Source organism: Octopus sinensis, linkage group LG7 (assembly GCF_006345805.1).
Source record: "Octopus sinensis linkage group LG7, ASM634580v1, whole genome shotgun sequence".
Lineage (NCBI taxonomy): Eukaryota > Metazoa > Mollusca > Cephalopoda > Octopoda > Octopodidae > Octopus > Octopus sinensis.
Window position 1 is genome coordinate 104,107,432 of NC_043003.1, and position 14,481 is coordinate 104,121,912.

Genomic DNA, 14,481 nt, shown 5'->3' on the forward strand with positions numbered 1-14,481 from the left:
GCTACATGATTTTACCTCACGAATGCTTTTTAGCAACTGCCATTTGGTGCATGAGAGAGTTTGATGCAGCTGCCCTCATCTGCCCCTCCTGCCGTGAAGTTGGTTCATCCTGGACACCTGACAGGAAGAGATCCAGTCCTATTTTAAAGACATCCGCATCCACCCCATACAGGTCCCTCAGGTTCTTCGGGAGGATATTGAAGAGCTGTGGGCCTCTGAAGCCCAGGCTATCACAGTATCTTGTCCTACATCTTGATGGCAAATTTGGAGTCCTTGGCACCACGCAGTGGCGCCCAGTTCTGGCATTTGTGTAACTCTCGATGCCAAAGTTTGGGACAAGTCCTTCCAGATGTATATTATGGCATATCTTTCTCGCCTACGCTCCAAGGAATATAGTTTTAATCTCTTGAGTCTTTCCCAGTATCTTATATGCTGCACAGAGGCTATCTTCTTCGTGTAGCTTCGCTGGATTGCCTCAAGTTCTGTGATCAACTTGACACTGGATGGTGACCATAGCTGAGAGCAATAGTCTAAGTGGCTTAGGACAAGTGTCTTCCAGAGGACCATCATGGTTTCTTGTTCTAAAGGTTTTAAGAATCCATCTGGCCAGCCGTATACATTTCATTGCCAGTTTAGCAACATGTACATGAAAGGTTGCGTCATCGCTCATGTAAATACCCAGGTCACGCACTGATTGTGCCTCTGGGATTGCGATCCCTCCGAATCCAGTGTATTCATTGGGTATTGCATTCAGTTTTGCATGCTGATAGCATAAAGCTTGAAACTTTTCAGCATTGAACTGCATGCTATTCTTTTCAGAGTAAAAGGTAGACTGTATGACGCATGTGTACGAACAGCCATGCTACATAGCAGTGAAACATGGGCCGTGACTGCTGAGGATATGCGTAAGCTCCCAAGGAATGAAGCCAGTATGATCCAATGGATGTGTAATGTCAGTGTGCATACTCGACAGAGTGTAAGTACCTTGTTGGACCTAAGAAGCATCAGATGTGGTGTGCAAGAGAGATGACTGCGCCGGTATGGTCATGTGGCGAGAATGGATGAGGATAGCTGTGTGAAAAAGTGTCACACCCTAGTGGTTGAGGGAACCTGTGGAAGAGGTAGACCCAGAAAAACCTGGGATGAAGTAGTGAATCACAACCTCTGAACATTAGGCCTCACCAAGGAAATGACTAGCAACTGAGACTTTTGGAAATATGCTGTGCTCGAGAAGACCCGGCAAGCCAAATTAGACCATAACCTCATGGCCTATGCCAGGGGTGTAACCAGCCCACTTATGCGTGCCTTTCGTTGATTGGACACAAAACTCTGCTTGCGTAGACCTGTTAAGGCAAGTGAAATCGAAATCAAATTCTATAACTGGTATCTGTGCTAGTGGAGTGCTAAGAGCTCCATCCGTGCATGATCATTGCCAGAGCAGCTAACTGGCTTCCGTACCAGTGGCACGTAAAAAGCAGCATTCAAGCGTGATCGTTACCAGTGTTGCCGTACTGGCACTTGTGCCAGTGGAATGTGAAAAAACATTTGAGCAAGTTCATTGCCAGTGCCGCTGGACTGGCTCTTGTGCAGGTGGCATGTAAAAAACACCATCTGAGAGTGGTCGTTGCCAGTAACGCCGACTGGCCCCCATGCTGGTGGCATGTAAAAGCTCCCCACTACACTCTCGGAGTGGTTGGCGTTAGGAAAGGCATCCAGCTGTAGAAACTCTGCTAGATTAAGATTGGAGTCTGGTGCAGACATCTGGTTCACCAGTCCTCAGTCAAATCGTACAACCCATGCTAGCATGGAAAGCGAACGTTAAACAATGATGATGATATATCAATACATATAAATATATATGAAAATATTTCATTTTTGGTCTTGGTTTGCAAGATTCTTTATGTGAGTTCGTGTGTTGAAGCATGTTCTGCTGTGTCTGGGGAGAGTTATTTTCTTTTTGTTTCTTATAATTTAACACACTCACCGGTAAAATTTCTACTTATTCCTTATTTTTATTTTCCTAAAATTTTCATTACGTCTTGCAACCTTTTCAATAGTCTTGACTGTCTGTTATTTATACTGCGTTCCTTTTTGAGTGTTTGCGCACATGTGTGTGGGTCAGTGTGTGCATGTATGTATGCATGTGTGTATGTATATGTGTGTGTATATATGTATGAGTGTGTGCATATGTATGTATGTATTCTGCATATTCATGTGCTTGTATGTCTGTGTTTGTGTATTTTTATGTATGTGTGTGTGTAAGCATGTGTTTGTATATGTATGCACCTCTGTCTCCTTGTGTGTGCATTTTGCAACTATGTACCTATCCGTCTGTATGTTGATCTGTTTATTTTCATATCCATATGCTCACATACATGTGCATATACACATACATACCCACACACACACACATCTATCTACATAACAGTCCATTAATTATTCTACTCTGCCTGTGTAAACTGTGGGTATGGAGGTATGGTATTTACTGTGTATATTTCCTATTTAGTATTGGGGAGGTTTCATTTATAAGGACGTACTCCCGTATGTGTCGGAGCGTTGGGTCTTTAGGGCGCTTAGATAAGATGCGGATGTCAAGTTGACCCAAGTTACCTCCATGGTGGTCTTTGGCATGTTAGTAGAGTATGGAGGACTGTTTTCTGTCGTCATATTGTCTTAGATGTTCATTTATCCGTTCCGCAATGCTTCTAGACGTCTCCCCTATGTACATCATGTTCATGTCCTTACAAGCACCTTCTATGCATCTTATGCTGTAAACTACATTTCGAGTTCTACAGTTAATACCAGGGCTAATCCTACATACCATGCAGTTATCATTGGTGCATACGGTATTCTTAAAGGGGTACGTCCTACATAGTTGTGATCTGACGGAGTTCCCCGGCTTTTCAACAATTTTAATGTTGAGTTTGGTCTCCTTCAGAGCTTTTCTAAATCTACAGGCTAGCTCTCCATGGGCTGTGGCCTCTACAAACATCACTCCTTGATATTTGTCGGTTTTATACCTCATGTTCGCGCTGTTTGCTTTGTCACAAGTTCTTTGTATTCTATTCCATTCTTTGTTTCTATATCTAGGGCAGGTACCACTGGTATCATTACGTATAATGTTATCTAATTTCTTTTTAGCCCCCCTGTATACTCAAACCCTATCTTTCTGATCATATCCAGAGAACTGCATGCGGTACATGAAGTTCTGTATATGTTTCTTCATTTCATAGGGTTCGCATAGTAGGGACGGTCTGCTATCAGTATGTTACTTTTCATGTTGTGTGACAAAGCTGAGTTCTTGTGAACAACATATTTTGAAGTTACGGGTTTCATGTAATAGCAGTGGAGGAGTTGCACTCTATTGTTCACAGTCTCTAACCAAAGTTCAGTACCAAGCACTTCAACAATAGACTCTCTGAACTTGAAACTGAGCATTTTCTAACTGTTGAAGTAATTCCTAATGTCAACTTTTTATTGCCTCTTCTATTTTTTCCTAGCCCCCATACTTACTGAGAAAATCGATTAAAACTTTTTCCTAATGGAATTCCCCTAGGTTTGGTTATCGATTGCCACTGTGTTGGATGACTATCCTGTTGTGGAGATATCGAGGCAATCTTGTATTTGCTTCTAGACTCCAAAATTTTTGAGACTGCTTGAGACTCTGAAATTTTTCTTCTTCTTCTTACAGCATTCACCCGGGGCTGTGTTGAGCTGGCTTCATTCATCCTCAATGCTGCATCTCTCACAAACGCTGACCAGGCCTGGCGATTTGAGGCTAACGACCGCGTGATCTCCAACCACTCCTTATTCCAGCGGCGAACGCCATAGACATGGGGGCCTAAGTTGGGTTCCAGATCGGCCTTGACTGTCGTCAGCCAGGTTTTTCGTTGTCCACCACATTGCTTTCGCCAGCCTTGAAGGGGAGCTGGGGCAGTTGCTTCGTAGATGGATTCTCCTGGTTGACGATGGAGGGCATGACCCAGCCAATGCAGACGTTTCGTTAGGATGACTTATCGGAGGGAGGTGATTCTGCACTGGTGTCGCACCGAATTGTTGGAGACAAAGTGATGCCATCGGATACGAAGGATGTGGCGTAGACAGAGGTGATTGAAGGATTCTAGTCGCTTAATATCTTCCACCCTCATTGGCCATGACTCGCTGCCGTAAAGGAGAATCGTTCGCACTAGTGCTTGGTAGATCCATACTTTGGTGGTGCGTCGGATCTCAGATCTTGACCAGAGTCGTGCACTGAGTCAGTTGAAGGCTTGGCGAGTGAGGCCGATTCATGTTTTAATGTCAGACTCACTTTGACCTATATCTGTAATGATGGTGCCAAGGTATTTTAAACACTCAACCTCTTCAAGAATATCACCATTGAGGACAATGGATGTTTTGTGTGGTGGGGCAAAGCCGGCTGTGAGGATTTTGGTCTTCAAGGCATTGACTTTCATACCTATATCTTTATTACCCACAAGGGGCTAAACACAGAGGGGACAAACAAGGACAGACATAGGTGTTAAGTCGATTACATTGACCCCAGTGCGTAACTAGTACTTAATTTATCGACCCCGAAAGGATGAAAGGCAATGTCGACCTCGGCGGAATTTGAACTCACAACATAACGGCAGACGAAATACCGCTAAGCATTTCGCCCGGTGTGCTAACATTTCTGTCAGCTCGCCACACCAATCTGAAATGCAACACGCTGGAGCTCATTGATAGCAAATTGGATGTCAGCAAATGTTTTGCCAAGTATCGCAATGTCATCTGCATAGTCTAGATCCTTGACGGAAAAGTTGTGACTAACAGTGATACCGGGGAACTCCCTTAATGCATTTGTGGTGATCCAGTCGATGGCGTAATTGAAAAGAGTTGGCAATAGAACACATCCTTGCCGAACACCAGACAGTATTTCGAAGGGTTCCAACACTTCACCATACACAGGTACACGGGATCTTGTTGAGCGGTAATAAGCTTTGATAAGATTGAGAAGTTTAGGTGGGATACCATCTGCCTGCATGACCTTCCAGAGGGTGTCAAGATCGACGGAGTCGAATGCAACAGCAAAATCAACAAAGCAGATGACTGTTTTTCGCTGAAAGCACCAACGGTGTTCGAGGATTAGTCTTAGGGTGAAGATTTGATCGGTGCAGCCTCGATTTGGACGGAAACCACACTGGTTTGATCTTGTTCTAGAGTCACATTCTGATTGGAATCGTCTCAGAAGAATAGATGCAAATATTTTGGCAGAAACGTCAATGAGACTGATGCCACGGTAGTTGCTGCAGCAGTGTTTATCGCCTTTCTTAAAGAAAGGTACCAGTGTTGCATCGCTCCAGTCTTGGGGGAGGGTTTCCATATCCCAAACCCTGGTGATAACTTGATGAATTGCGGGCCCCAGTATATTTGCACAATGCTTGAGGATCTCGGCAGGAATGTTATCTTCGCCGGCAGCTTTGTTATTTTTGAGCTTTCTGATAACAGCAAGGACCTCTTCAAGCATAGTAGAAGCTGTTTGGCAGTTATACAAGGTTGGGGTCGCGTCGATTGCAGGAGCAGATAAGAGGGGCTGGTGGTCATGGTTCAAGATTGGCGAAATGGTCTCTTCAGCGGATGATGTGCTCAGTGAGATTGGTGATGGGATCACCATTCTGGTCCAAAATGGTTTCGTTACCATTCCAGCCTGTCTTTGTGCTCGATCGAAGGAGGCTGTAAAGCTTACGGGAGTCCCCAGTAGATGCGGCACATTCCATGTCTTCAGCTACCATCCTCCAGAATTTATTTCGATCAGTGCAGGCAAAACGGGCAGCTTCACGGCGCAGTTGTCTGAAGGTATCGGATTGATTGCATCGAGCTTATTTCGCTTTTTCAGCAATTTCGACTGTTTGGCCCGAGATCCAATCTTTGTTTTTCGCTTAGTAGTGCCAAGTGTTGTGGACATCATGGATTGAAGATTGTTTGACCGTTTGCCAGACTTCATCTGAGGAATCAAGGGACTTCGAGCCCATTAAACCGATTTGTTAATTCAATACGGAATAAATGTTCGGTCTGGTTACTTTTTAGCTTCGAGATATATCTTAGAGCGAGACTTGACGGCCTTGAGATGAAGACGTAGTTTTGCCCGTCCTAATATATGATCGGAACCATGTTCGCTGCCGGTTTCTGCGCCTTTGAACATTCGACAATCAAGGATGCTCGACGTCCAGCAGCTTCTAACGAGAAAATGGTCAATCTGGTTTGCTGTAACACCATCATTGGAGTACTATGTAAGAAGATGGCGCCGTTGATGTTGAAAGCACATGCTGGAAACAGTAAGATGATTTGCAGCAGCGAAATTGACAAGTCTTTCACCATTGGCGCATTGGTTGCCAATCGCAAACCGTCCCAGTATGTGGTTGTTAGTGGTGTTACTTGGTCCTGTGCGGGCATTCCAATCGCCTGCAACAATTAGGATGTCACTTGCGGGTATGCGATCAACAACTGCTTGTAAAGCATCAAAGAAAGGAGTCCTTATCTTCATCAGAAGCGCTGAGAATGGGAGCGTAGACAACAATGACACTGATGTTGATAGCCAAACCTCTGAGGTGGATATGGGCTAGATGGGGGGAGATAGGTTCCCCTATATTCATTTACTTGTCATAAGTAATATATTTGCTAAACTCTGAAATTTTTGACTAATATACTAGTATAATACACAATGCTGTGTGTGTGACTTTTACCTGAGAATGTACCTTAAGAATGTAAAACAAATCTATGTAAGCCTATAGGCTGACTTACGATCAGTCAGTTGGAACCATTTGTGGTCGTAAGTCAACAACGAACAGTACATGGGAGATAGGTGCAGATGGCTGTGTCACAATATATGGATTCAAGTAAACCAGTAGTACTCATAAGCGTATAAATAGGGGCGTTTACTGAGTTTCATGAAGCAATAATTCTTACTAGTTTGGCCAAAGGTTGCCTTTTATTTCTTATCATGCAAAATATGTCAGCAGTTCTTTCTGGAGCATAAAACACATTCAGATACAAAAACAGAGGACATATACACGAACACACAAAGACAGTCACATGTATAACATGTCACAGAGACACCCATACATAAAACAACAAAGTTCACTAGATCTACTTGAAATGGCAATCAGCTTTATCTCAAAGCACACCCTATTGTCTAAAAATTCAAGGTTGCTTATAGATCTACTCACAGCAGACTTATAATTAAATGACTTGTCTAATTGCATAGCTAATCAGTCTTTCAACTCACTTTATCATACGTGAGGCCATTCCATACATGTGTCTAGCACACATTTTCTTTCAGACCTATAATTGATATTCATAATGTAGCTATATTCTAACAATATTCTGTGTGTGTGTGTGTGTATATATATATATATATATATATTTCTTTCCTGATGAGATTGCATAATGCACCCTTTATTCCTTTGGAATGAAAACATGTTGTCTTCGAAACATATGTCGAGAGTAAAGGAATTTTGTTAACATCTTCGTTCGACTCCATTCTTTCATTTATTCATATACAACACACAAATTTCTACACATGAACCCGGAGTTTCTACCCTTGGACAGGTCGCTTCAACCATGTTTCTGATGTGAATTTGCTACCCAGGTTTCGGTTAAACGAATTTTCCATGCTGACGATAAACATAGGATAACTCATTCACCTATTTATATATATATATATATACATGTGTGTGTATATATATATATATATATATATATATATATATATATATATATAGTCACAATGAGAATATTTAAACCTCTTATAGGGATATTAATCCATGAATACACTGGTTTAATATATATTTTGAAGAGATATTTCTTCAATGAATATATAAAATATCAAATATTATTATAAAATCAGGAAACAGAGAGACCTAATGGATACAAATTTATTAACATATTCACCTACAATTGTTTCATTTCACAAACAAAATTAAAATTACAAAACATACATAAATATATAATTTTGAATTTTAAAAACCTTGTATAGAAAATCATCAGGGTGTACAGATAAGGATTACATCAGGATACATTTGGAATACTCAGAATATGTTTTGCGTAATTTTAATTTTTGTTTGTGAAATGAAACAATTGTAGGTGAATATGTTAATTAATAACTTAATTTGTATTCATTAGATATCTGTTTTCTAACTCGATAATAATGTTTCATATTATGTGTATGTAAATTACAGCCAATATAAATGTTGGTTGATTTTGCCAATCATGCTTGACACCACATACAAAAAGGAGATATAGTACTAGAGAAATATAAATAAACTGAACTTGAGAGGTCCCGGATGAATGCTCTCTTTTTACTCTCTTTTACTTGTTTCAGTCATTTGACTGCGGCCATGCTGGAGCACCGCCTTTAGTCGAGCAAATCGACCCTGGGACTTATTCTTTGTAAGCCGAGTACTTATTCTATCGGTCTCTTTTGCCGAACCGCTAAGTGACAGGGACGTAAACACACCAGCATCGGTTGTCAAGCAATGCTAGGGGGACAAACACATATATATATATATATATATATATATATATATATACACATATATACGACGGGCTTCTTTCAGTTTCCGTCTACCAAATCCACTCACAAGGCTTTGGTCGGCCCGGGGCTATAATAGAAGACACTTGCCCAAGATGCCACACAGTGGGACTGAACCCGGAACCATGTGGTTGGTTAGCAAGCTACTTATTAGCAAGCTACTTACCACACAGCCACTCCTGCACATATTAGTCTTGGTTGCAGGCAATGAATAAAGGAATGTTACAGTCTGTGAGAGAAAGAATCACAGAAATGGAGGAGTTATACATATGAGAAATAAGGTAATAAATATTTTCTGTTTTTGAAAATTAGTATTCATCTCATCATTTTGTATAAGCATCAAGAAATTTGATAAAACTTAAGTATATATACCACATTACTGATAATACCCATGTGAGAAAAAGCATACTTCCAAAGCTTAAGATCCGTTTCTATCTGTATTGTCCTTTATTGTCCAAATATTTTAATATTGGAATTATCTCCCTTCTTATATCTTAAACTCATTGAGGATAGTTTTGTTTACTAACTGCATGTAGTTTTTCAACTCTCACAATTACATACTTGAGTAATCTACAGCATGTATATCACTATTTTTCTCAAATGAACAATCAATTCAGTAGCTGACATTTCTTCAATCTGTTTAAATCAATATATCTCGTCCTCCCTTCTTTTCCTTTTAACGCAGCCAGTTTTCTTTCAGAGTTCAACATATAATACAGCAGACACAAATTACATATATATGCATTAGTGATACATGTACCATAGAAAAAGGGCTCAATACATGCAGAGTAAATCATCCAAAAATGAGTATATTGTTAATCTGCCGTGTATGTGTGTGTATCATATATATAGTTTGACAACTCCTCATTAAAGTCAATCTTAAGTACATTTAACTTTTTAACTCCAACCAAATGTAATAAATGCTACTTTCATTTCTTCACTCGCATATATATATATTACATGGAAAAATGAGCATGAAAAGAAATATTCTTAAGATTATAAACCTGGAAAAGTATAGGACAAGTTATTACACTTGTAAAAGTATAGGACAAGTTTTTACTTAAGAATAAGAAACTTTTTACTTAAAATATTGTAGCAAAGAATGCCAGTTCTTCTAATTTATCCCTCTTTACAGTTCGCATCTTTTAAATTTATTGTACAAAACTGCTCAGCTAATTTGTAAGTTTGTCTAATTAGTCACATTTTTCTGTATCTAAGGTAGTAAATTAGCCAAATTCTACTTAAATAAGTATAGTGCTATTTGTAAACTATAATAAAATAATTTTTAATATTCAAATTTTAATTTTAGCTGCAAGTTTCTTATTCTTTACTAGAAGTAATAGCTTGTCCTATACTTCTACAAGTGTAATAATTTGTCCCGAATTTTTTCCAGGTTTATAATCTTAAGAATATTATTTTTCATGCTTGCATTTTTCCATGTAAGCCTTGATTTTTCCAGGCATTGTTGTTATAAGATAATTAATAATGTGACAATAATTTAAGATTTGACATTATAAAATACTGAAAGATAATATTTCAATTTTTCCATGTAAGTGATGATATTTCAATTCTTTTCATGTTTAATTTGAATATATATATATATATATATATATATATATATATATATATATATATATATATATACATGATAAAATGCGAGCATGAAAAGTAATATCCTTAAGATTATAAACCTGGAAAAGTACTAATTGTGCGGGTGTTAATATAGAAATGTACCATAATGTTGTTAAGTATCCGCAAATCAACCCTGATACCACCAACCTATCGTCAAAGACATTGCAGCCTTCAGCAAACCATCTTTTTAGGGATAATGTAGGACATTACATACAATGGGCGTGTGATTTAGGTAAGGGAATACATAGGCTGCTATTTTTAGTGTGTCAAGCGACCAGGTAGAAGCTCTTTCATAAGTTTGATTGCGTGACGAATTTTTTTTACACATATATGTAATATGTATATATATATATATATCATCAGCAGAAGTTAGAGAATAAGTTAAAAGCAGAGAGTTTCATGTATTGGCACTTATCAAACACGAATTTGTCCATTGTCACTCTGTAACTTGTGATGAAATAACTTCTAAAATACAAAATTTTGTCAAAAATGTTAAGAGTAAACTCTGTTCTATGTGACACATTCTACCAGTATTGGAAGTTTGAAAGTGTTGAGTTAGAAAAAAATGAATGAAATAATCTGTACATCAAAGTCAACCTCGGTAAAATTTGAACTCAAAAAATGTAAAGACAGACGAAATACAGTTAAGCATTTCACCCAGTGCACTAAAGTTTCTGCCAGCTCGCCATCTTAGAAAGTAAACATTCATTTTAGAAATATATTCTTTATTCTTATAGCTGAAGCGTTACTCCCTTACTCACTGACAGGAAATTTCACATTTTACCTCATTTTCTACTACATTTTGTTCAATGCAACTAGTGATTCTGAATTCCTCATGCATTTTTCTATCAATTTAAGAAAGATATACTTTTAATTTAAAATTAAAAAGTTTATCTTAATTGAAGGTGAATAGGTGCCTTACTGCCCCTTGAGGTCGCAGATATTTTGATGTAACTTTTTTTCTACTGAACAAAATCTCAAACTATTTATGCCAAAGTGTAGCTGAGGAGGTATTCTCTCTAAAACTGCAAACAGTTTGCAATTTAGTTGAGGACTGAATTAGTGGTGAATCTTAGAAGCTGCTTCGATTGACGGAATGGTGGACTTAAGAATATATTCAACCACTGATCATATATATGTGTGTGTAATGCAACAGTAACAAAATACACTGAAAATATATTTTACATACTGCAAACATCCGGAATAAATCTCAAGAGGGATAAAGTGAGAGAGAGAGTATGTTACTTGTGGCATACCTTTGCGCAAATATCTGTGCGTTCATATAGCACACGCGAGAATTCGTGTCTAAATCATTATAAATAAATAAATTTAAATACAACTTACCCACACAATGTCCCTTTAATCGTTACAAGTATAAGAATGCGCTAATTTATAAAATGTAGGCGTGAGCCTTAGGCACTCACTTAGCTTGAAAACAAATTTGATGACACTATACAATGCTGAGCTTGGCAATCGTTTAAATTACGGCTAGATAATAGGTTAACGAACCATCAGGACAGACATACTAATGTTTTCGATAGAATATTTTAGTATATACTGTATATACTTTTTTCTACGAATAAAATTATCATAGACAGCTAAATCAAAATGACTTATAATGTCAGTGGAGAGCAGAAGATACCTTGTGGTGTTTACTTACAACAAATTCATACGTGGATCGACTTTTATTCAATTGACGAGCTTGGGTCGATTGAATAAGTAACAATCAAATACCATTCCGCTTTAAACGATTATACGTCTCCCCACAAAACGTAACCTCGTGCTTAAGCTGTAATTATTGCAGTTTCTAGAAATTAATTAGATATACTGTGATCATATCCTTCGAGTGCTGCTTAAATTTATCCCCCAAAGTACAAAAGGGAGTGGATTTATAGGGTTTGTGTACAATTGTATACGAAACTAGTGACAAAGATAGGAAATTCTGAAGAAAAGACAACGAATCTTCGACAAATGGAAAAACGAAAAAAAAAAAAATCAACTCTCTCTATATATATATATATATGTAATGTATGTATGTATACACGCACACACATATATAGAGGGAGAGAGGTTGCTTATAATTAAATTATAAACGTTTTAAATATATTGTTAGTTTATATATATACATATATCATAATAAACACACTGGTCTTCAAACTTCGATGTACACTTTATATCATTACCACTGTCCGTTAAACAATAAAGTTGAGGAAAACCGTCGTTATTTTTATCAGCCACCATTGATATGAATCCAATTACCTGAGACAGGTGGGAGTCATTAATACATGTCAATTACAGGTGGCAGCTCACCTTCTTCGTTCGACAAACAAGTCTTTCCCTTCCAAGAACGATTATCTTGAGCAACAACAACAAAATGATTAAAATAAAGACAACATTAAGAGAATGAAAAAAAGATGCTGGAATAAAGAAAAGGTGTGAACTTTACCATCTTGAAGCGGTGTTGGAAACAACAGACGAACAAATCTTGTCCGATTAAATTGCACCAGATGCAATCGTGTCCTGTTAAACCCAGCGAATGAGTACCATGTCACTGAAGATTGAGTACACAACGTGATGACGTCACTGGACGTAATACTGTTGAATGACTGAGACGCTGGTTGTTTTTTCACCAATCAGACAATAACATGTATAAAACGTCACGAGAATGTGATTAGATTTTAGTAACAAACGATATAAGCTTGACACGCATATATGCCTTTATGTAGGGGGCGTGTCTCTCAAATGCTGTATAATCCCTGTTTTACCTGAATCACCTGACAATTCCGCCGCAAATAATAATTCGCTACAGTTTTGCTTGTTTGCGTATCTCATGATATAATCTTTCCACTTGAAAAAGAAACATTTTTTTAAAATCAAGTGGTGTGTATGAAAAAGAAGAACGAATTTCCACGCAAGACGATGATGTAAACTTCTTTTACTCTAGATATCGTTAAAACTAAGTTAGCAAAGCCAACTTGAATCCTAAATCAAAATTCGTACCTATTCATAAAAAGTCAGTGCCTGATAGTCTAATCCAATCAGAATTTCCTTCATGGAATATCATCAAATGTATAATCACTGATCCTAATTCTGTATTGCATTACAATTAATAAGCAGAATCAAGAATTAATTTCTTATGGTTAAAAACGATTTCTGCTTTCAGCACAGGGCTAGCAATTTTGAAGGTTGCAGTTAGTCAATTCCACCAACTGGCGTACATAATTGGTACTTTAATTCATTGACCCTGAAAAAATAAAAGGCAACATTGACCTCTATTCATAAAAAATATAGGATCTTTTCATGGCCTTCAAAATGAAAAGATCCAAAAAATAACTTAAAAATTAAAAAGGGCATAACAATGAAAATGAGTCAAAGAGACACAGTTCATCAATTCCATATGACACCAAAGAATCATTTATTTTGTGGCCCCTAGAACTCACAACTCTGAATTACCTCACCAAGGTCTCCTCATGTCTCAAATCTTGGTGGTGACCAAGTGCAGTCTTAAGGTATAGGCAGACTGAACACTTGTCCAAGGACCCTACAGGTGTAGGGACCCAATGCAAATCTATGTATGCTGTAGTTGTGTTTATCGATGCCCCAGGACATTGCTTTTCCTGGGGACTTATAGTACTGTTGAGGCAACCCTGGTGGTGACATATAGATAGGAGAGCTTGCAACTTTTCCCACTTACTAACTAAAGTCTCCAAAGGACAAATGATGGAGCCAGATGATTTTGTTTGTTTTTTTGGGGTTTTTTTCTGCTCTAAAATCATGCCCAGATACATTCCATCTACAAACAGGGATAATAATGACTTCATTATTATCCCTGTCACCACTATCAGAACTGCTGTAAATAGCAGCACATATACCCTTTACTTAATTCACTTGATTCATATTTTACCCAAATTTCTTTTCATTTTTAGGTATTTAGTCTTTTTAGTCTTCAATTCCCTTCTGTTTTACTGCTTCTTCCTTGTTTTTTTTTTCCATAATTTTTATCATTTTTAAGCACCCTTTTTTTCTTAGTTTTCCATGGACCCTGTTATCTTTCCACCATCTTTTACAGCTACCTTTTTCTAATCATTTAAAAAATCTTTTCAAAAATTTTTTTCCAACTTTTTTCTTTATAAAGTTACTAGCAGTATTGCCCGGTGTTGCTCGGGTTTGTAAGGGAAATAACTATATAAGCATTTTTAGAGATGTAAAGTATAATACCCATCTCAATATGGCTAACCACAAAGGGGGGGTGTTACTGTAGCTTTTTACATTCTGAGATT

The 14,481-nt window shown here is 38.0% G+C and overlaps 1 protein-coding gene across 8 annotated transcripts in view; it reads right to left on the reverse strand.

Moving 5' to 3' along the window:
- LOC115214086 (AP-1 complex subunit sigma-2) overlaps positions 1-12,799 on the reverse strand; it is a 124,515-nt gene extending 111,716 nt beyond the window's left edge. For all 8 annotated transcript variants that reach the window (XR_005000193.1, XR_003881879.2, XM_036505039.1 and 5 more), the window contains exon 1: positions 12,648-12,799. Coding sequence is in view for 6 of the 8 variants with exons in the window: in XM_036505039.1 (XP_036360932.1) it covers positions 12,648-12,650 (3 nt within the window). In the remaining 2 variants the exon portion in view is untranslated. The remainder of the gene's footprint in view (positions 1-12,647) is intronic.
- Between the last annotated feature and the right edge of the window lie 1,682 nt (positions 12,800-14,481).